Source organism: Triturus cristatus, chromosome 4_1, assembly GCF_964204655.1.
Source record: "Triturus cristatus chromosome 4_1, aTriCri1.1, whole genome shotgun sequence".
Lineage (NCBI taxonomy): Eukaryota > Metazoa > Chordata > Amphibia > Caudata > Salamandridae > Triturus > Triturus cristatus.
Window position 1 is genome coordinate 462,111,668 of NC_140585.1, and position 24,986 is coordinate 462,136,653.

General features: G+C 43.9%; 1 protein-coding gene across 6 annotated transcripts in view; it reads left to right on the forward strand.

The window, feature by feature from the left end:
• Positions 1–24,986, forward strand: part of PTPRO (protein tyrosine phosphatase receptor type O) — a 922,864-nt gene that overhangs the window by 658,984 nt on the left and 238,894 nt on the right. For all 6 annotated transcript variants that reach the window (XM_085652640.1, XM_085652641.1, XM_085652636.1 and 3 more), the window contains exons 10-11: positions 9,963–10,074; positions 11,916–12,067. In XM_085652640.1, coding sequence (XP_085508766.1) covers positions 9,963–10,074; positions 11,916–12,067 — 264 coding nt within the window. The remainder of the gene's footprint in view (positions 1–9,962; positions 10,075–11,915; positions 12,068–24,986) is intronic.

Sequence of the window (24,986 nt, forward strand, 5' to 3'; positions counted from 1 at the left end):
TTGCAAACAGCAATCAGTCAGTAGGTCTTGTAGGCCTGCAGTAAACTGTTAACCATAGAGTAATTATTGCTGAAAAGAATTAATAGGATTGGTAATGGTGAGTCCCTTTCCATGAAGCTATTTGATCACCATATGGTGATTGTAATATGGAAATTAATTCAGGCGTATATTTTCTCATTGGAAACTGTTATATTGCATCAAAAATTCATAATCACAAACAAATCTTTAGACAACAGAATGCAGAGAAGGGAAGCAGTTACAAAAGAGCTGTGTTTCGTTTTTGTCTGATGTGTCAAATTTTCATGCATCCAGTGAGAGCAGAGAATATTTATTTATTTATATATATTCGGGCTCCATGATGACTTTGTAGTAAGCTTCAGATATGGTGAAATATTCCACCAGTAAACAATCTTTACAGGCGATTTGCAAAATTCAGTTCACGTGGAAAGAACAAAGGGGCATATTTACAAGCAGGCGATAAAAATTATCGGCGCTTTTGCGGCCGTTTTCGGCCGAAAAGCGGCGATAATTTTATCACCTAATTAGCAAGACCACGCTAACGCGTGAAACCTTGCTTTAGCGCCAGGATTCCTAACGCCCAGCTTTGCATCTCTAATGAGATGCAAAGTGGGCGTTCCTAACCTAACATGACAGGAGAAATGTCGCTAAGCGACATTTCTCCTATCATCAAGCCCCACGCTATGAAGCATAGCGTCAGGAAAAGTAGCGATAACCCCTGTTATCGCTACTTTCCTTACGCCTGCTTCAGGACTGACTTAGCCATGATATCCTATGGAAGGTGGATATCATGGCTACAGTTTGCGAGTCCCTATCAGCAAGCTAACGCCACATTGCGTGAGATTATCGCTGGGCGTCCAGCTGTAATCTCACGTTAGGCAGTTAGCGATAGGATTTTTATCGTTGCTAATAGCACGCTATCTCAGCGATAAAAATCCGCATTACCCGGCGATAATTATCCTCACGCTAAGAGCGCTGAGCGATAATTATCGCCGGGTGTTGCTGATATGCCCCAAAATACGTAGAGAAATAAAACATTTCTCCTCGTTTTGCCTGCTTAATACCAAGTATTCGCTGGCAGTATTTTTGGCACTGCCCCATACCTTGTAAATATGGGGCAGCATCAAAAAGCAATGGGTGTTGCAGTGGAACACCTACTGTAACACCCATTTTACGCCCCTTTCACCTTTTCAAGTGTTTCGTGTATTGGGGCATTATTTACAAGGCGGCATTAAGCCACGTTAAGTGTCTTAACGCCGCCTTGTAAATAAGGCAAAGGAGTTAACGCCACCAGAACATCGGACAAAGGGACGTTCTGCTGGTGTTAACTCCTTGTTAATATGCCCCATTGTTGGAGTCAGAAGGTAACCAACCCTCCTCCTCCATGCACAGGAACAGTTTCTAGCATACGTCTAGTCTCAAGAGACCTCCTTCCCAGATCTTTAAGCAGTGAGCTGTGTAGCCATACAAAATCTCTATTGAAAGCACACTGCACATAAAAGGAATTGAATAGAAATTATTTGTTGTAATAATTCACAAGTGGTATTTCATCTTCAGGGCTGCAATGTAATCTCGACATTTGGAATCTCCACCAGAAAATCACCAGTGCTCTCAATTTTCTCAGTTCCGTGCCTGGGTAGCTCATCTAGGGTGGAAATGAGCTTTACATCCTGGGGCTTGCAGTGTTGGTTTTATAGTGGGTTAAACATAACTACAAACACCAGCATGCAACAGAAAACATGGCCTGCATTAGCTACCCACCCCTGAAACTGGGTAACGTGAGAGCATTGAACGTACACGTTCTTTCATTCCACACGTGATATGCCCAGCAATGGTCCAGAAAGGACAAGCAAACTTTAAAAGAAAACAAGGAATTGAGAGGGTAAAGGGCAGATACATTTTAACTCGGACGATGTAATGTTAGGCTGATTGGAATATAAATATAATTTTATGTATTTTGCTAACAAATCACCCTTTGCTATAATGGTAACTTTCAGCCAATCACTACTACGTTTCCAATCAAAGGCAGCACATTGCTTTAAAGTTCTCATGGCAAGCAGCCATTTACCCCTGTCTGGTGTGATAACGTAGCACAGCTCCTTTAAGATTTCATCCCTTGCTATGTGTGCGCTGGTGTATTACTTTCCCGAAATGGACTACAGTGGGCTTAAAAGTGGGCTCCTGATTTGCTGGGTCATATGTATGTACTGGATGGGTTGACACTTGGACGCGACTTGGGGTGGTGGGTGGGGGGATATTGTTGGGAAATTGTGGACTATGACAGATGTATATTCGTTCTACTCAGATTGGTTTATAAACACAGTTTACTAGAATCCTGGAGCAGGCTGGCCGCATTCTAAATGTACCTGCCTGTATCACAGTCGTCCTGCTGCCACATGGTATTTCTAAGCTTTAGCCTTGGCCAACAAAAATTGTGGTGGGTTATTGGAATTCAGAATAGTAAAGAGGAGGTGGTAATTGAGGTGCTGTTAAAAATCCTTGAAGGATATTACAGGACTTATTTACCACTGGTATCCCAGAGCTAGTTGTTTTTGTTTGCATCACTTTATATTATCTCTGCACCTCGCCCTCCTCGTTATGGATTTTACTCGTGAGGCTGCCTCACCCCTGACCTTTGTTCACCACTGTGTTAGTGCCCACACGGTGCGTGCGCGTATCAAGAAGGTGCGCACACGGTTCTTTTTCCCTAGTGAGTCTTGCTTTGTGAGATTTCAGATTACTAAACAACTTACATAAATGGGACGTTAGTGCCTCTAGCGCGACTCAATGTTTACAAAGGAGCCCATTGGGAGCACATCTAGAGCCACTTTGGAAGGGGAGGAGGTGCTCTCTGTGTCTCTTTCACAGTTTAAATCAATGAGGCTGTAAATAAGTACTTTAGTTCAACCTGCCTTAAAGAAGCAGAAAAGTCTCCATGAGGATAGTTGGGAAAATGAGCTCTGTTCTAAAGGGAAATACATTCATGGGTCCTAATATCAGGAAGACCTGAAACATATCAGAAAGATGCCAGGATTCCAAGCCTGAGATCTCCTAACAGATACATTTTTTCTGCAATATGATGTACCTCCAGCAGATGATCTGCTGGTTCATAAGGTAATTGAGAAAACAAGCTTTAAGGAGTGGAAAGGTATAGACAAGTCATGGTTTACTTTTGAAAAGATAGGCATTAGAGAAGTGCAAAGAGAACTATCCCTTAATTCCAAAAGTGAACACTATATTAGCCTGAATGTCTACTTCAACTTTCTTTGCCTCAGAAGAAGCATCCATTTCTGATCCAAGAGTGGTAGGGGATATTAAAAGGTTTTACTTAGCCTACAATATTTTCCTGCATGCATGTACATATGAAGCATATGCACCTCAAACAATGTTAAAGAACTTTCAGTTGTTATACAACTGCCTGCAGGATCATAAGATCCCACAGACATTTTAGTGAATATGGAGCTTCTTTCCCAGTTCCTCGCCATCATTTCTTTCAATTCACTTAGGGCTTCAGCTACTGTATTCGGAGCATCTATTTCTGCAAAACACCATCTGTGGCTTAATTTGTGGAAAATGGAGCAGGCTCAAAGGTCCCAAATTCTCTACTTACCTTTCAGAGAAGATGAGCTGTTTTCGACAAAACTTGATAATTTTCTCAAAAAAGTTGGAAGGAGAAAACATTTCTGTTTCCTCTGAAAAAGTCATTGATTCACAAAAAAACTTCACAAGGTTTCCATAAGCTTCTTTTGCGAAAGATGGAAAGTAGAAGTATCTGGCAAGTGGGTTCTCAACGTCATCCATAAGGGATATTCCATAGAGTTCCTCTCACTTCCTCCTCAACCTTATTTTGTCACGACTCCTTTACCCCAGGAACCAGTGTAAAAGCAATGTATGATTCAGAGGATTCACGCCTGATTAGAAATTAAGGTAATCGTTCCAGTTCCATTTGCAGAAAATGGACTAAGATTATTCTCAGCTCAAGTATAATGCATGCAGCTTAATGCAACTCTTCACATCGCAGTCTATCGCGGGAAAATAACTCCGTGTTAACGTGGTATTCCCAAGCCAGTGGCACCATGTTATTGTCCCATGATAACACATTAAATGACCACGTTAAAAGTAACGCGATGCCACAAAAACGTAAAACATGAACGCGAAAATAGTAGCGATGAGGCCAATCACGATACAAAAATCAGCGATAACCAGCAATAGTCCTGCAATTCCCACGCGTCTTGCGGGAAAATGCACCATAAAAGCAGAGTACAAAAACGGTGAGATGACAATGTACGAGCACAACCCCACATCTGTGACGTAGAACAAATGGCCATTGTCCCGCATCATATAGGCATCTCCTCACAGTCACAATGTACATTGACATGCAGTCTGCATGTAAACTGCGCCAATGCAGACACATGCATGGAACACACTGTGAAACCACATCCTCCGTCACATTGCAGAGGGACAAGCAACCCCTCCTGCACACAGACGTGTCATGACCATGATCAATCAATTATGACAGCGTAGACGAATGTAGGGGCAGTGACTCCCGCTTACGAACATGTTGTCCATGTTGTGGGACTTGAGTCACAGGGGGCATCCCTGCATCATGGTGGTACATAACTGACCCCAAAAGGAGCCCTGTTGTCACCTGTAGGTCACAAATGGCATCCAACAAGGAATGATCTTGGAAATATGTGAAACGCCGAAGAGTGAGATAACCTACTAACTGTGACACACATAATTGGCAGTTCGAATACATGACACCCCAAACAGCCTCTCTGCACAGAGGTGACACACCCACCATCCATGAACAAATCATAAAATCGTCGCACTCACACTTGTCTGAGTGATGTGCCTGTACAGATGAGTGACATACACTTAGGGAATGTTATTTTGGAATGCATTTATTTGCACATGCTGTGCCTGTGGTTATTTTGTACTGTCCCATGACTGCCAAGGACTGTCACAATGTGACGTGCTCATCTGACGAAATTTGCAATGACGGTGTCCCTGCGGGCTATTCCTGCTGCGGCTGCAGTGGGGTGTGGTCCACCTGCCTCATCTTCATCATCATTGTCCCGTGCTTCTGGAACTGGTATCCATGGAGCCTTCCCAACGTGACATCCAGGCACCTGAAACGTGACTTCCACATGCCAAATGTGCGTTCCACTATGCCCCTGGTGCGTTTGTGGGCCTCATTGTACTGCCTCTGTGCCTGTGTGTTCGGGGCTCGGAGGAGTGTCATCATCCAAGCGCAGAGTGCATATCCTTGGTCACCTATGACAGTTCAGAGAGACATGAGTCAATAGTTGGTTCTGAATGATGTGTTGGTAGGCTCACTGGTTCATTGGTGTGTGATATGTGTGACTTTGTGATTCCTGTATGACATGTACTGCTTGTTGCAAATGAGCGGCATCAATGTATATTATGTAGCCTGTCTGCTGCTCCTCCCTCCCCCAAGCCTATTCACTAGTGTGCGCCGTGCGGTTGTATCACTTGCACTCCTAAGGCACACCATTGCCATGCCTGTCTGCACATGTCCATAAGCCTAACAACGTCACAGTGATGTTGTGCGCTGAAAGTGGGTGACAACGTGTGTTTGGCCCTATGGTAAGGATAGTGTGGACACAGATGTACAGTTCATGCCTGGCTGAACTCGCCAGGCGGTTGAAGGTAGACCTTTGGCTTATGTTGCAGAAATAGCGACACACACAGCAGTTGGCATGTATGATACAATACCCCCGGGCGGGCTTGTGCACTCTCATGTATCCCTCGGCCGAGGCCACACTCCCTGGACATGCTACATAGCAACATTGTACATTGCGTGAAGGGTGGCGCAGACACCACACCAGAGACACATGCATCAGTTACCTCTTTGGCAAGCCTAAACTCAACCATGCCCAGAGCCATGTGTCGAATTACCACACCCCTATGCTGTACTGCCATATGCCGGTCCACTCACTTATGCTCACAGGGGGGTCTGACACGGCCACATGTCCCAGATCTACCCCACTGCCTGAGGTGACAAGGTTGCACCCGCTGTACACAGCACAATGTAATGTGGTATGGCCCGGGGCCCTTATGCATACATAATGTCCACAGGGACACTATGAGATAATTTGTGGAACTGGCTACAGGCACATGCGCCCGGCACATTTTATTGCCAGGGTCACACGTCCAGTGACGCCTGTGCTGGATGGGTGTTTGGTAGTGTAAGCCACCCCTCAGGGGTTGGTTGGTGTTGGCAACAACTAACAACAGTGATCAGACAATCAGAAATTCAAAGTACAAATAGCAAGGGTCCATGACTTGAGCTGCATAGAGTTAGTGGCCCCGGATGCACTGCGGACAGCACAGGCACACCCGCAAGGGATGGTGACTTGCGGTACACTGAGATTGGGCCACGAGAGCTGAGCGGGTCCTCGTTGATGTTCAATGAGAATGTTGCAGAGTGTTATGTGGGACAGTGGAAGGTGTCCACCCAGGGCATGATGCAGAGGGCAGAAGCAAGCAAAAACAGGCAATATGGTGAAGTTGAATGCTACAGTCTCCTTATTCCCACCATGTCAGTACCAGCTACATGATGAAGACAACCCCCAGGCCATAGACTCAGACGCCAACAAAGTTCAACGAGAGAGTGTCCATAACTCCCGTGGCACAGAGTCAGTGGCACCAGAGCTGGAAGGGGATGCAGTCTGCGATGAGGCCTGTACAATGATATAAACTTTGCAATGAACAAATCAAGACTCAGTTCAAACTGTGTGTCCTACTTGACTGCAGTGTGTGCCGAAGGCAGCGGTCAGCGCGGGGCAACCACTGTGCAGCCAACTCCTCCTGGATCTCTAACACATGGCGTTGAAATGGCACTTGGAGAAGATTCCTGGTTGACTGAGGTGGAGGCACCAGAGCTGAGCGGTTGTGCACCCTGTGACGATGCCGTGTCCTGCCTGGGATGGACTAGATTGGATTTGTATAAGGCCTGCTAGACCGGTGTGTCGGCCTAAGGCAGAAATCCGCAAGGGCCCACAGAGACGTGTGGTCGGAATGCTATGCACAGAGTTGGTGGCACCACATCAAAGGCAGTATAGGGATTTCAACGATGCCATAAATATGTACTCTTCCATTGTGTAATCAAGACTCAGTTCCAAATGTGTATGCCGGTGGAGTGCGCCAACGAGAAAGGAGTACTGCGGGCCTTGCTTGCGGAGGCCGCGATGGTCTGAGGGGGCTGCCCAGGTCGCGGGCCTCTGGCCTGGAGCTAGCACAGGCATTTGGTGGGCACTCTTGGAGACACGCCGGTGTCGGCAGGTGAGCAGTGAGGCCTGGATGCACAGGGGCGGACGAGACTGGTTCGGGGACCAGCGGCCCGGGCTGCGGTTGGCGCACAGGATCACAGGCACCGCCGCACACGGCGCCGGCCTCGTTGCGGGGAGAGTGGTGCCACCCTGGCAGACATGTTGGCCATTCCGGAAGAGAACCACGGCCAGGGCTACGTGCTTTTTATTTACACCCCTATGCTAGCCTGGCCTACGCTGGGCAAACCCACTCTGCATACGCTTACAGGGGGGACGGAACAAGCTAAATTTCCGAGATCATCCCCACTGGCTGGGGTGACATGGTTGCGTCCACTGTCCACAACACTACCAACACCAGGATTATATGTCGACATGGATATGTTTGTGGTCTGCATACTGCAGTCTGTCCAGCACATCCACACCATACTTGGCAATGTGTGCATTCTCATTCATGGGTCACTTGCCTCCTTCGCATATTGTCTGGTTGCCACCTACCTCCACATTCCGCTGGTGTGTGGCTGATGTGCCATGCTGTTGATGGCTCATGTGCATGGCTAGCCCAGGTTCTCACAGTAAGTTGTGCTGTTGTGTCTGGTGGGTGGGCATGTTGTTTGGCATGTTGTATGTGGGTTTGTAACATGTGCATTGCCAGAGTTGTGAGTTTCATGATTGTGGAGTTGAGATGTGTGGTGTGTTCATTTGGTACTTACCAACGAGCACTGCATTCTCATAGGTGCCATCTTGGAAGCGCCGGTTGATAATGGACTTTTGGAAGATGTATGAATCATGCACACTGCCTGGGTAGTTGGCAACAACATTGGTGAAGAGTCCCCGGTGGTCCACTATTGCCTGCACATTGATGGAATGCGTGTGCTTTCTGTTGTGGTAATTGTGTGCAGTGTCGGCAGGGGGCACAAGTAAGACATGTGTGTAGTAAATTGCCCCCAACATGTGCAGGAATCCATCTATGGCATAGAATTCTTGCTTGGTCTCTAGCTGTTCCTGCACAGTGTGGGGGATGTATAGGTACTGGGGGTACCAAGCTGATGATGGCATCCAGGACAGGTTTGAGGAACTTGGATAGGGCTGGCTGTGAGACTCTGGCGGTTGTTGGTTGGAATGTCCCAGAAGCCAACAGGTGCAGCACAGCCAGCAGCTTTGACTGCGGAGGGATGTTGGTTGTCTGCTGTGTTGGTACCATCAGCCTGTGGGCAATGATGTTCAGGATGCGGAGGATGGTTGTCCTTTTGAGCCTGTGGTGGGCAATGACATACTCTGGTGTAAAGTCTGTGAGGCTGGTGCGTTTCCTGAAAGTCTGCTGTCTTTGTCTGCGCTGCCTCTGTGGTGGTCCGGGGGAGGTCCAGGGGGTCTCCAGGGGGTGGCAGTCCTGGGGGGTTGGCGGTGGGTGTTGTGGCCCTGTTGGGGCTCCGAGCTGCATTATGAGTAGCTCCATGGCATCTGTTGTTCTTCATGTGTGGCTGTGGGCTGGGCTCCCTTTGATGGTGCAGGTTGTCGTCTGGCTTTGCACCAGGTCAGAGCAGGTGTTAATTTCCTGCTGCTAACGCCCCTTATCACCTGTTTTGGGATCTTTTCGCCGATGTGGCTGGTTGTTGAGAATGTTGAGGTGTGGTGTTGTCGCGGCTTTTTGCTCAGGAACGCCTACTCTGCATCTCATTAGCGATAGTTGCCGGGGTCATCTGTGGCAATGTATTTTGCGGCTGCTATCACAGGTAAACTAGTGGTATCGGCTGTTAACACCAGCTTGTGAATGGGGGGAGACATTTACCATGACTTTGGCTGCGATAAAGTGCCGATAACTCGCCGATAGATCCTTGAGAAGATTTTGATTGAGGTGAAAAGCTTGAAAAAAATGGTGAAAGTCACAGATTTGTTATATGAAATAGAATTTAATATCTAAAATGAATTAAAGATTTTTGCCTTGGATTTGAAGTGAAAAAATTAGTGAGGGAAAGGAGAGGAAACAATGTGATTCCTTCAAGAGGTATTTAGGTAGTGGGAGAAACTTGGGCTAGGGGCCTGTTTTAGAGTTTGCCTAATGGATTATTCTGTCACAAACATTACAGATATCCCATCTGCTGTATTAGAAGTACATTATATCCAAGGGTACTATGGTGGACCGGATATCGGTCACATTTGTGATGGAGTCACCTGCCCGCCAAACTCTAAATCGGGCTCTAGATTCTCTTTCCTAACTTGGGATGTTTGGAGCAAAATATATTAGCCATTTGCACGTCATGACAGCAAGGTAGTTGCAAGTGTTATTAAGAAGATTTCCCTTTACCAAAGAGAGATCCTGCAGGATTTTAATCTTACTCTTCAGAACAAAAGGTCAAATATTACATAGAGTAAAAGAAGTCTTGGGTCAGGTCAGCATGTGTTTGAGGGCAGTTTTAATATGATGAGAAGCACAAGGACATAAACACTGGTCAGTGGTTGACAACAACCACATTCGAAGTGTTACTTATACTTGCTTGTTCAATTATACAATTTCCATCATAACATATGCTGTAGCAGAAAATGCACTGTTGATGTATTAACTCTGGTGATGTGCGTTTAAATTATGTTACTCGCCTTAAATTTACCTATAATAACATTAACCACTCTAACACAATTGGTTTTCCATTCCAGAGAATTGCCAATCTTCTGCCAGCATGGTACTACAATTTTCGTGTCACTATGGTAACCTGGGGAGATCCGGAAGTTAGCTGCTGTGATAGCTCCACCATCAGCTTCATAACAGGTACTTCAATGTGCAAGAATAGACTTGTTCACTGATCGCACATGTGTTCGCTACCGATGAAGAATGCATGCAACTTAGCAGGCTGGTCAGTTCTACCTTTGTCATGTGGCTCCAGTGCTTTAAGTGGGATTAAAGATTTGGGCTTCTCTAAAAGGGGTTTTGCTCAAGAGGTATAAGTAGGCTTTAAAGCAATGAGTACTATTTTGAAGCGATGATTTGGTTAACGCAGGACAGTGATGGAGAAAAACTTGAAAAATGACTTTAGCAGCAAAAGGTTGGATCGCGCCAGTGGAGTACTCGAAGGGTTTTGAATTAGACGCGGTTGAGAGAAGGATATCCTCATAGATGAAGGAGAAATAACTCCATGGGGATATATGCCTGTTGCTAGGATAGTATGAGGAACAAACAGGAAAAAGGGATATTGGAAAATTCGGCCCTGAATGAATTTTTTTAGACACATCACGTTCCTGCCTTGTTTCAGAAGAATAAGCCAGATTATTGCATCTGGGCACATGACAAGAACAAATTGAGGAAAAAATGGATTGTGATTTGATCATTGTAAACAGTTACTTCACTCTGTTCTTAGGGTGATTAATTCGAGATGTCCTACTTGTTGAGTTCACTTAGAAGATGGAGCACTTACAACATTTATTTTTTGTGATTCAGCTGGGTAAATGACAGAAGAGTTTTTTAGTTCTTTTCAATGTTTCATCTCTTTTTCCAATGTGTTTACAAAGAGAGAGACTAGAAGAGAACCACTTAGAGGCCTCTGTGTTATTCGGTGTTCTCATGACGAGAGTGGTGAGATCACTGATGATGGCTTTGATGGAAGAGTTGTCTTTTTCAAATAGAAGATCAGTAGGAGACAGGCGCTTGAATGAAGCTAAAGTTGATGAAAGTGCTTGGATTTTCTCTACCTAGAAGCAAATAATCCCCACACCATATGTGGACTCTATTAAATTGATCATGAGGGGAAGAAGGAAGGGGTGTTAATAAGAAGGAGGAGGTTAGGAAATGTTCAGACCACGCCAAGACTATGAAGATGTATGTTAGAATGCAATCTTGTTTGGTACAGCCAAGAACCGAGATTATGCCATGGATAGGTTTGCAAGAAATTTAAAGGAGGTCATTAGCTGAGAAAAAGGATGGCAGTTCAGGTATAATCGCTTTAGAGGAGTCATTCCACCTGATATTGAACTCTGCAGGAGGATGGCACCAGGACTAGCGGGGGTTGGCGGTGATGAGTTCATGGAGCATATTTATGAAAGAGGATTGGATCCCAGGAGGGTATAGATGACAATAAGTCTCAGTGTGACTGTGTTGTGTTGGCTAGAGAGGGATCAATTTGAAGGATTTCATTGGTTGAGGAAAATACTTGCCAGGAGGAAGTAAGTTGTTGGACGGCTCTATGAGGTACATGGTCATACCACTGTGAAATCTAGCAGTATTGTCTTGGGCATGCCAACCCATCCTCCATCCACGGCCACTCACTAGTAGCGCTGGTCTAATTTACCACACAAATAGTAAAATACAGTCAAACTTTCAGAATAAAATAGTGGCGGCACATGTTTGCTATTTATTCTCAGTTTACTTGTAGTTATATTTGCACTGAAGCAGCAGGCACATGTTTCGCTGGTCTAAGAGCTTTTTTCAGGGCTTTGTTGTCAGTAGCAAAATGGATGGCACATATATGGGGCAATTATTTCAAGAAGCTACTGCCATTGAGAACTTTTTTAAGGAATTGTAATAATTACATGTACTTCTTCAAGGATCATGTAACAAAGTCACATTAGTCTTTGCACACTGCAACATGTGTGATTTATCTTCTCTTGTCTCCTCAGCACCTGTGGCTCCACAAATTAGTTCAGTGGAATATTTCAACAATTTGCTATACATCAGCTGGACCTATGGTGATGATGCAACTGATCTGTCCCATTCAAGGCTGCTGCACTGGCTGGTGGTGGCTGAAGGAAGGAAACACATCAAAAAGAGTGTAAGTTCCTGTTTATTAAATTGTTGTTTGCAAGAAACATTTCTGATGTCAAATGCTTCTAAACTATAGGACAGATAGACATAGTTACATATATAGTTCAGAAACAAACGCCTTCAGGATGCACTAAATGTACCTCATTTCCACAGGTCACTCCAGCTAGGATCAGTAGAAAAATGACTGATTAATGAGTAGTGATCCTATAACCTTGGCCTATAACCCTACACTTCTGCTTCATTGACAGGACTTTTATTAAGCTAGGTCTGCTGTTTCAATGTGAACACTGTCAAGATTGAAAACTATCATATGAAAGGAAACAGATCCCTAACTTGCCCTTTGAAAAGGGTTTCAGTATCAGTTTGATTTTATCAACCCTAAAGAGCAAGCTAGAAAATAAATCTATGCTCTGGGTCTTTTCAAGCTTTAAAAAGGGTAAAAGGCAGAGATTTTGTGCAAGGATTTGAATGTTAAATGTGCTTTAACGAAGATATTTTATCAGCTCACATTAAATTATTTTAAAAAACTATCTTGCTAGGTTGGGCTTTTGATGTTATATTCAAATGAAGAAACTTACACTTTTGCTTGCTGCGCTTGAAGTATGCACCAAGTGTGCACAGAAGGGCACAGGCAGGGGCATAATAACAAATATGAATGTCTGCTTGGGTTCTAAATTTAACATTCTGAACCCTAGACTGTTAGCGTCATTCCATATGTCTTTGTTGACTCTGTTCAGCACATCTGTGGGTTGATCACTCCCCATCATCACACTGGCTTCTGGAACCCTTGAATTAATGTCAGCCACTTTGAACTTCTCAGGTGTTTCTTACCCACTGTGCCACTCCAAACAGAGACAGTCATGTGCAAATCAGACTTGATCCTGTGCTTGAAGTAATTGCATAGCTGGAACTGCCAAGCCATTCAGTTCATCATCATCTACCCTAGACCAGCTTTAGTATTTTTGTGCCTCACCTTGTACCTTGAGTCTAATGCTATTGTGAGCACGGTACCCAAGTCAGAGTATACTCATTAAACTTAGAACATCTTCCTTAGAAGACCATAAAAATGGGAGGACTCATTTACAAAGCCCTTGCGCCGCTGCTGCATCACTTCTTTTTCATGCATGTGCCACACTGCACCATATTTACAAACTGACGCCTTGAGTCCAAAGCGTCAGTTTGTAGAGTCCTGCATCACATTATGCCTGCACCAGGTATAATGTATGCAGGGTAGGTGTTACCATACAGAAAACCAATGTAGAACTGGGGCAGTGAAATTTCATTGCGTTACTCTACGACTTCACTGCGTCAAAATCCTTAGGCCTGCTCACATCAGGTGTGAAGAATGGCGCAGCGCTTTTACAATGGGACAAGCGTATGCGTTCTGACCCATTGCTGGAGTTGCATCAATTTTAAGACCAACTCCAGCAATGTGTCACTTTTGCGCCAACAGATGTGTCAGAATTTCTGACGTATCTGTTAATCCTTCCACCGTGGAGCTTTGTATTGTAAATACAGTGCATCCATGGTGCTGCAAGGATATTTAGAGCAACGACACTGAAGCATCGATGCCAATGCACCCGTTTCTTGTAAACCAGACCCAATGTGTGCAATGCTCGAATTAATCTGAGCCCTTGGTTATTATTCTGGTCGCATTCTAGCCCATCTTTTTGTTGCCCACAGTGCCTCTACAGCCAGAGACCAACTGTTTGCAAATCAGACTTGGTTCTTCTCCAATAGTAACAGTTCAGTTCAATCTGTCAGGCCAGGTTTTCTCTAAACACAAGCTAGCTAGCCTTGCAGCCTTCAGTGAGGCTTGGGTCCAATGGCGCTGTGGCAACAGTACCCTTAGGTCATAACACAAAGGCGGATGAGTGGAGTTTTGTCTTGGACACTTTTGCAAATGCCTGTTGCATGCACTTGACAAACAAGTAGACGTGGGAACAAGAAAGTAAGAACACAGCTGTATTTGTTGCCTGGATATCGATCAGTGTCGTTGATTTGCCTCACTAGGCAGAGAGGATGGCACAAGAATATTTTGATAGAGATTGTGAGATTACTTGGCATGATGAAAGTCAACTGTGTGGCGTGCTCTGAATAAGGCAGCTCCCTAAGAATTAATAACTCAAAATACAGAAACGTATTGTTCCCATCATTTCTCTTTGATGACAATGTAATCTACGACATAAGAAGTCTGACATTGCCACAAGAGGGCAGTCATGCTACACAGCACCTATTTAGAATGAAATTGCCAATACCATGTCAGAAATATCTTATAACGTCTCAATTTACTCGCTTTTGAAACTCACTGTAATGTTTATCAGGTTATACCTGCATTCGGAGATGTGGTTTCTTTCGAGGAAAACGGTGGCCTAAATAAAAAATACTATAAAATGCTTATCTGAGCCTTTGCTTGGTAAGCACACGTAATGCACATTCTGACATTTTAAACAATACTTTTAGGAAATAGTAAAGAAGTTGTAGTCTACATGGTGACTTCTGTAGAACATTTCATTTTATAAATGTGTCAATACCTAGTTGAAACAAGTACTTCAGTGCCAGATTGTATATTTCCTTTTATAATATTGATTTTGTAAAATGTAGCTTTATGTCCCGCTACCGCTAATAAATGCCCCTGAACCCGAGAAATAAGCCCGAGCCCAGGGTAGGGGCCTATAACGACCGAGACAGTCTATAACCATTAGTAAAGCCCTAGACAGAGGGCTATTCGAACCTGATTCCACCCACTGAAAGTAGAATGCTCTAAATTAAATAGATAGAAATAGAAAGACAAATAATTGACTGTGGGAGCTGAAGGCCTGTACAAGCAAGAATTGGCCCAGAGCCACTGCATTGTCTTCAATAAAACTCGCAACCTTTCAACATAGCGGCCAAGGTTTCAGATTGCTATGTGTGACATTTTCATAATTTCAGTGTAATTATGAGTGACATTTCAATGACTATGAGTGACACTTTCTCACTAGCAAAATCAAGCAATGAAGATGAGGGAAACATATGAATATCACAAATTACACCCATTTGAGGAACTCTAAGAATATCTTAAAACTGCAGCAAAGCACCAGAAATGCAAGGGCACTGTGGGACCTGACTGTACCAAACAGGATGCGAGAGACCATACTGCCTGCAAATGAGCTTCATCATCCATAACGCCCCCCCCACCCCCCGACACCCCACAAAAACAGGATAGATCTCCCATGGGTGGACTGAAGCAGAACCACAAGCCTCACCTTCTGTATGAACTGATCAAACTCTGCTGAGTAGCCCCAGCACGAACCATCACAAACAGTGTACCCCCTCCCATACCATTCAACACTCAAAGCCACCTTCGACACAAATGTCACCTCATTAGAAGGGTTTGTTTAGTGTGCATGGGTCATTACAGCAGAGACAGCCTGGCCTTTCCTGTACCTCTGCAAGGCAACCTCTACAGGGGAAACAGAGTGCATTCGCAAGGAGCCAAAATAAAATACAACTATTGGAAATTACAAATCAAAAGCATTAAGACCAAAAGATATTTTATTGAAATAATGCTTTTAAATATTTATGTTTACCGAACATCTCGCATTTTTTAAACAAGTAGTTAAAAACAATGATAACTCTAAATATGTATTGGTGTGTGGTCAGTTGCATTAACCTTGCTTTTCATCCTGGAAACGTGCCATTTTCTTTGTATTCTGATTCAATTATAAACTTTTATAGTTTTTTTATGTTTACAGACAAGTTGAGAACAGAGAAGGTGAAATAACGAGTTGGCTTTTTAATTAGATATGCATGAATGCTTGTGTGTAGCTGCAAAGCATGAACCGGAAAACATTCCAAAAAGACGATATATGGATGGTCACAGAACCTCTCTGGACTAAAGTCTGATTTTCTGTCCGTTTTAAGTAAGCTGTGAGACTCAGTGCAGCCGAGTGTTAATTCACAAATTAGCTTCTTAGTGGCAGCGCGACCAGCTGCCTGCGGGTCAGGGTCTGGACTGGAGTCTCACTTCCTGTTTTGCATTGTTCATGCAATTCTGGTGGGGCTGAGACGGGGAGCGCAGATTGAATCTGCATGACCTGATAATTGGCACTGGCAGGAGTGGTATCAGCCGCTAACTAAGAATCCAGTGCGCTCCCTAAATGACGACCCTGTGCCCTCAGTATGTGGCCAGTGGCCGCCTCCAACAACGTGTATTGCTGAAGTGACCCGACAGAGTATGTGAGGCGGGCCTCGGGAGTGCAGCCTACGATCTGAAGTAGGTCAGGCCTCCGGAGGCGAGTGCATGGGAGGTCCTGTGCACCACCTCCTGAGCTCAGATCACAAGAGGGCTTATGAGGGGGGCTCAGCTGGTTGCCACACCAAGGCGTGAAAAGAGAGAGACCTGGGGACTGCTTGGAGAACATGGGAAGTGTGCAATGACTGTTTGGTAGGCCCGAGAGGGTCGGCCAAACTGCCACGGTGCACTTATGAGATTGCTACCACTCCCCCCCCTGCGAGCAGAGCAGCCCCGCCCTGTCATGCAAAGCTGCCATAGAAGGAAAAAATAGAATGATAATAACATTATGTTATTATCATTTTACTTATTTTTTCTATCACTGCTTCAAAGCAGTGGAGCGACGCTCCTCTGCTTTAGCGGAGGAGCCGCCTCTGTTTGATGCATGACAGTAGCAAAAGTCACAGCCTTCCACCTGGGACATCCTTGTTGTTTGATAGCCAAGCAACCATGGGCAGTGTGTCAAATCTACTACACTCTTAATAGAGTATTTTAAGCCACACCAAGTATGCCAAAAGTCCCTGTATTCAGCCACAAGGACCTTAAAGGTCAGCCATCTTCGTTAAAGGGGCATTGTGAAATGGGCACCCATCTTGGTCTGGAGGGAGCTCGAGTCGTCATTTATCAATATAATTTTGACTGTCTGCCATGCCCATGCCCATGCCTCCACACAAATATTGATGGAAACCAAAATAGTAAGTAATATGTTTACAAGTGAGTTTCTGGCTCTAGATTCCTTTTCTGCTCGAATTTTCATGTTTTCTTTCAGCTCATGTGTTTGACCTGACATCCTTGTCGTGGTATTCCAACCATTTTGCCTTCACACCTCCTGTTTTGCTGAATTAGTTTTTGTTGGTGTTAAGACTCTACATTTTAGCACTGCTAACCAGTGCTATATTGCTTGTACTTTCACATTCAAACATTGTAAAATTGGACATAACCTAATTGGCACATTTCATTTACTTGTATGCCCATAGTAAATGGTACTACATGTAGCCCGAGTCTGTAAATTAGATGATATTAGTGGGCCTGCAGCACTCATTATGCCACCCACTAAAGTAGCCTTTTAAAACATGTCTCATCCTGTCACTACAGCCTGTAGTGCAGTTTTTACCTGCAACTGTGAACTGGCAAAATAAAAGTTTTGTCAAGCCTTAATCTTTCCTTTTAATACTTTTAAGTCACCACTAAGGTAGGCCCTAAAGGCTAAAAGGGAAGGGTGCATTGAATTTAAAACATAGGGCATGTTTTACATATCCTAGCAGTAATAAACTCCTGAAGTTATTTTTTTACTGTTATAAGGCCTAACTCTTTTATTGACTAACACTGGGTTACGTTATTACATTTAACATGCTAACTTTACATTGGAAGGAGATAGAGACATGTTGTTTACACTCCAATAAATTGTAATTTTAAATCCGCTTTAATGGTAAAGTCAGATTTTAAGCTATAATTCTGAAAACTTTAAGAAAGTTGGCATTTTATAGCCACAAGCATTTGTACCTTCTGCCAGTGTCCTGGGTCACATGGTTGTGAATGTCACTGCTGTTGGGGTTTGTCTATTGCTTCCAGATAATAACTCAAACAGGGCTTAGGTGTGGACAGGGCAGGATGACTGGGGAATGGCTATACTCAGCCCCACCTACACTTCAAAGAGCTCTGCCTAATGCACACACAAAGGATCTGACACAAGGCCTACCATGCTTTCTGACACCCCCAGAAAGTTAGGAGCCTTGGCAGAGGAAGGGGACGAACTTTCCAGAAGCAGATGAGGAGGTAAAACAGGTAGTCCACCCCACACAAAGCCTGGCACCAGGTATAAGTATTGGACCTCCAGAGCCACACATCACAACACTCCTGGACCTGTGGAAGTTACAGAAGAAGGACTCCCCTGTTGCTTGAAGGACTTTCTTGCTGCCTGAGAAAAAAGACTGAACTAGCTTGCTGGCTACCCAGAGTTGGCTGACCTCCTACAGAGACACAACAAGCTTCATAGGCCTCCAAGCAGCTGTCTAGCTGACCTGCTGCAACTGGACCTGCCTGGACCCAAATTTGGACCTGCCTGACCTCTGCTGGAGGGATCCCTGATCCCCAGCAGGTGCCTCCCCAAGTCCTAAACCCTTGCCTGGCATCTGAGTGTACTCCTCCTGAAGTAAAATTGAAAATCCTGAAGTTGAGGCTATTTGCGATCATGAACGTGCCAAGACTCTGCCATCCGTAAAGAGCACCATTTTGAAGTTCCAGTGAGATCTGTTCTCCTTGCTGCCATTGACGACTTACAATGCGCGACCTGCACTTTGGGCTACAGCAATGACAGGCCGCAATAACCGCCAACTGAAGCTTCAGCAATGACTGTCCACAATGCTCAACCAGCTCTTTGTGCTGCAGCGAGGACTGTCCAGGATGCACAACCTGCTCTTCACACACACAGGAAGACTGTGTGCAACACTTAGCCTGCTCGTCATGGATTCTTCTGAAACCCCTAGTGGAAATTTTCACCCTGGTCTTTGAAGGTAACTCTTTAGTGGAACTAACCTGGTCTATATATCCGGCCTGCGCTCCATCTCAGTCGGCCTGAACTTGTTACATTCCTTCAATCTAGCGCGACCAGATGACCGCGAGTGGCACATTGTCCTTTTAGGCACTATACTCACTTAAACTTTCAAATTGAATATATTTGGTTCTACTGATTGGATTTTTGTTGTTTTATTTATTAGCATTTATTCTATTTTTCTAAATTGTTTTGGGACTTTTCTTGTGTTGTGTTTTCACTTCATTTTTGTTTGTGCGCTGCAGAAATATTTTACGCATTGCATCTAAGTTATGCCTTCTCTGCAAAGCTACCGGAAGGATAAGTACAAGTTAATTCAGTGACTTTTGTGGATCACCCTGTCGAGGATTGTGGTTGTTTCCTGAGTGGGACTGAAAACCAATAACTAAATGTTTTACCCCATGAATGTATGCACATACTGATGCAAGCCAAAATAATAATTTAATTTGTAAAAATTGTTGATATGACTGAGCTGAATCTTTTGCTGCTCGTTTTGGCCTCTTTTGGTGTCCTTGTGTGTTTGGAAGGCAGGCTAGCATATCTACCTAAGAAACGTTAATCAATGGGCCAACACATTTGTTTCCTCATTTACTTTGCTTTTATCCTGGCTATACCCTTAGAAACGTCACCACTCTGGGCCATGACATAGCTTACACAGACACAAGACACAACACCTTTGACAGATGCAACAGACAAATGCAACATGCAGATGCATTAGTGAAATAAAGAGAAGTGCACAGTTGTGTCTCTTTCTGTTGATCATTATTAAGAACATTGGAGCTAGATTATTTCACGCAGAGAACATTTCTAACTAATCCGTTTTTTGTGGTTTTGTGTCAGTGGCTCATATTGTGAAATGCTTGCCTCGCAATCCAGTGATCATTTCATCAAGCCTTTATTGACTACCCCCAGCTTCACCAACTAGGCAGATTACACCTGGTGCGACTGTAGTACTGGTAATGGTTGAGTCTCTCTGTGTGCTCCTGAGGGCATTCCCTGTTCACATATTACATCATGTCATTCTATTGCGTCTCGTCATGCTTTTGCTGCGCTGCTCAGCGCGTGATTGTATTTCCAGTTTTGACTTAAAAATAGTGTCGGCCTTGCCAATGTTTGTTTTACTCATACAGCCAGCACTATAAACAATAAGAGGAAAGGGGGTATCTTTCAAATATATTTCTGTCCTCTCATACATTCTGGTCTATGTTATTTGTATTTGTAACATCAGGCCCAGATCCTTCTGAACTGATTTTAAAATGTCTTTCACCTCTGTGATGGATAGATAGAAGCTTCTCTGCCTTCACAGTTAAAAATGCAAGGCCATTGTCCAGCAGCAACTGTATGTTCAGGCTTTTGATAAATTGACATACCATGGATATTTCAGATAGTCATTGGTTACTCTGTGTCTCCCATGGTTCTGTGCCTTGGTAGTCAACGTTGGCAGTCCCTGCCTTATAGGTAGCTTTTCTGTTCAGTCAAAGCTCGTCATCTTCTGGAAAAAATTATTCTGTCACCAGCATCCCAAATACGTGTATGAAATTCAGTGGCAGTTAAAGTGTCAATGACTGTGGGTACCAGTGCCTCTTTAACTGCCCAAGACACTGCTGAATGAACGGATGTGAAAGAACAGAAACTCTACATCATAATTGGCGCATTGACCACAACCATCTATCTTGTCTGAGACTTGGATGGAACAGAGCATCATAATGATCTTTCTTTGATGCACATCTGTGAATGATGAGAGCACCAGCTTTAAGAATGTACTTCTTGACTCCATTCCACAATTTCTGGACTCCCTCTGGGTGGCATTCTTGGCACGCAGGTGGCATTTCATATGAAGAATGTAAAAGTGCAAGGTTTCCAAATCCCGTCTCATTTTTTGTCAAAATGCAGAAAACTATATCTGGGGCTGAATCCAGTATTACCAAGGATCATTGATGGTGTCTAAGAATCAAGCAGGACTATAATAATTCCCAGCGCATTTACTTACATTTACATTTACTAAAGTAGAACTAGGAGTGGCCAATAAATTACGCTCCACTGGCAGAGTTCACAGAGTTTTGCCCATTCCGCGAATGCTTGTAATGCAGAGTTCTGGCCAAACTCTTCCAAACTCTGCCAACTGTAAGCTGGTGAGCGCAAGCGAGCATTGGTGCCCTCTAGTGCCATTTTCAGGCACTAGGAAGGAAACCAGTGATATTTTCTCAACACAGGCAGTTGAGACTGTTCGCGGTGAGAAAGTTGCTGCTCAAGTAGAGAATCTACATGAGCGGTAGCAAAGAAGCAGCACCCTCTGGTGTCCCACATGGTGCTCTTCACGCTGATTTTGCAGAAGAGAACAAGCTCCTGGAGCTAAAAATCAGCTCGAGCAGTGTGACATGCCGATTTCTGCCCGCTCGCGGAACTCCTCCGAATTTCGTGGAGTTTTCATGTAACTCCGTGGAATTCCGTGGAGTGAAACTCCACCTGTGCCACCCATCCCTAAGTAGAACTTGTTCACTGTTACCATGATACTGCCATGTCTGTACTCTGCAAATGGACTTTATCCCTGAAGTAACACTCTACCCACTGTGAAGACAGCAAAAATGCAGAATGCAGTACTCATCACTGCTGCATACATGCCTATGTAACCACAAATTCCAGCCCTTCAAGTGCTTTGATGGCTACCCCAACCAGGTGATCTTTCTTTCTTTTATATTGCTCAAATGGCCATAAACACTAGTGGGTCATCTATTATCAGAGTGACCCTTCACTGATACACTCAGAGATTCCTGGGGTCAAGACTACCACCCCTACTGACTAACCCACCTGTTCTGCCTCAGGGACACAAAAAGCTAAAGAAGAATTCCACCCTGAGTGGGAGAAGCAGCTGCCGAGGTGGTAGTGGACTGTATTGGAAGCCAGGGAGTTGTGTGGGAGAGCATTAACTAATTTTCCAGCATCTTCCAAAAAGATGGACTTTGTAATTTTTTTACCTGTGGAGTATTGTGACAAGGTGCCACCCCTCGATGAGAAAAGTGCAATCTCTCCGAATAAACATTGCCATTTTGACCTAGTCTATGGGATTTATATTTCTGCTCCTACTCACAACAGGTACCTAATGGGAATAACTTGTATGTTTCACAACACAATGGGCCTCATGTAGGAAGCCAAATACCGGTCGGTAACGGCCGAAATTTGGTAAATATCCCGTTACCGACCGGTATTTAGGCATTTGCGATGTAGGGGGCTGATTTCCTGGATTCGGTATTTACCGAATCGGAAATTAAGAAATCGGTAAAATACCGATTCGGTAAATACCGAATCTACAAATGCAATGTAGGGAGCACTCTAAAGAGTGAAAATTAGTATAAAGAATTCGTTATTTACCACCAAATACAGGTTGGTGATAAATAACGAATACCTTGCAAAAAGCAATATTTTGCAGATTTAAGAGTGCCATGTGGCAGACATACATGCCCTTAGGGCATGTATGTGCGCCACATGTGCACACATGTAAGATTCAGGGGTGCAACAGGGTGTCAATGTGACACCCTGCCACCCTTGTATATGCTCCCCCCATTACCGAATCGGTATTTACCGAATCGGTAATGAGGCATACCTTCCCATTGATTCCTATGGGCCTCCGGGCCCATAGGAATCAATGGGAAGGTATGCCTCATTACCGAATCGGTAAATACCGATTCATAATTACCCAATTTTTCCGATTCGGTAAACTTTACCGAATCATTACCTACATCACATTTACCGATTCATAAATACCGAATCGGTAAAATTCGGTATTTATGAATCGGTAAATGTGAGGCTACCTACATATGGCCCAATGTGTTTATATTATCTAAAATAAGGCATGTGTTTTTTAAAGACGAGAACCCTCACTCACCACTAGGATGACATGCTTCATCATTGGGTTCCCTCTTACATATAGTGCCCGCAAGGTGCACTATGTGGGCTACAACTCTCCAATGGAGAGGAGCGTGAGGTGTTTTGTTATACCAATGGAAACAGTGACTGAGGGGCAGAGTGCAAATCAAAAGTGATTTAAAAACATCTCCTAAGGGAACCAAACTTTAATAATATTCCCAATGGATGTCAATAAAAAGTAGTGTGACGATAGGGGTAAAAAATATTTCCTATCTGACTAGGTCAACATGTTTCTGCTAAGCGACGTAGAGTTCATAGCATTCATCAGGACCACTGTCTTGTCACTCTGCTATAAAGTGAAAAAAAACATACTTATATCTTTTCATGTATGTAAGTAAAACAGACCAACTGCAGTCTGGTCTTCTCTCTGTAATGTATAAAGAGAATTCTTTAAAAACATACAACACATCATGATGACCAACATCGTGTCCCCCAGTGGTGAAAACACTGTGCCAACAACCATCACCACTGTGACAACAAACATAATTAAAAGATCTCACCAATATTAGATGAGAATCTCCTCTTCTACCTAATTCAGGTCCATATCAATGTGTCGGTACCTAAGGTAGGATCGAATTGTACACATAAGTCATGGAGGGACCAACTTCTTAGTAACGTTAAACAGACCTAGTGTCTAGAAAAATATCTAGACTATCATCCTATCTCCCCATTTCTATCTCTCTTTCATTCATCATCAGGTGTATTGAAACAGGTGTATAAAAAGCCAATACCTTAATCTAGCCAACAACGTGTGCATAGTGATAGAGATTGAGTCGTTGTCTACAACACGTCTAATGCTATACACGCTGATTAAAGGCACAGTGAACCCCTTTACTCTCCGGCTATCCATGCCGATAAACCACACTAAGAACTCATAACGTGTAGTCCGTTGATCTTCTTCTAACACCTCTGTCTAGACGCTAACGTGTATACAGTGACAGAGGTTAAATCGTAGCTTACAGCGCGTCAAGGCTAAACCTGCTGACTTCAGGCACAGTCAGTCTTCCTCATTCCAAACCTCTTTACTCTCTGGCTATGCGTGACGGTTAACCCCACACTACAAAGCTCACAACGTGTGGTCCGTCAATCTTGTATCAACACACTCATCCAGTACGGTGGTATACACTCACCGAATATCCGCACATAGGGCTCTGCATTTAATGATCAGGAGCGCGAGGACCGTTGGCTGTCGTCTCACGCCATACAAGCGTTTTCCCTGATTCGAGACGGAAGTCAAAAAAACAACTTCCGGTTCATGTCCCGTGCGAGATATCCAACAAAGTATAAAATAAAGTATAACCAAATGATCAACGCACATCACCTCCTCTTAATATTCATACAATATACGGCACTTCCCAATTACCTGCCTCAATAAGGGTTTTCCGGACCTTCGGGAAAAACAGCAATTATTGGTCTCTAATCCCAAAATACTGCATCATGGGTAATGTAGTCACACAGAGTACCTACTGTCATTCTAATGTGAAACATCGCAGATTGCCATAATCTAAAATAAAGATAACTTGTTGAAATATTAAGTAATGTAGCCCATAACATATGTAGAGAGGCAACCTACCAGACTTAAACAGGATCCCAAACCCTACAGTCTGGTCAACAAAAGACCATGTGGATGTTAAACGAGTATTCAAAAATTACTGTAAAGACAGGTAATGTAACCATATAAACTACCCTATATAGATGTAGTGGGTGCCACTGCAGAAATGCCAGGATGAAGTGTAAAACCGAGGACCACTCTACTTGGATAGAATACAGAGGAGTGTAACTCTAAAAATGTCACGGAACAGATTTACGAACTCTGATCACAAAACGATAATTTCATAGTCCATAAAGAACTAGCTGAGTTTTTTCGAAAAGTGCGACTACATTTCTTCTTTTCTAATTTAGGACAAGATGAAAGAAATACAACTCCTAATACTGGCTTGAAAGACAGATCCACTTTTTTGCCTACATTACAACAAGTACCTTCAGAGGTGAATACCTTTGAGAAGGCAGTTCTTAAAACGTATGAAAATAGTTTACAGTCCCCCAAGCCTTTCTACTGTAATATCTCTAGGGAAGAAAGGAAATGTATTCAGAAATTGGGTAACGATATAAATGTTACTATAAAACCAGCCGATAAGGGCGGGGCTACTGTTCTTATGGATACAACATCTTACC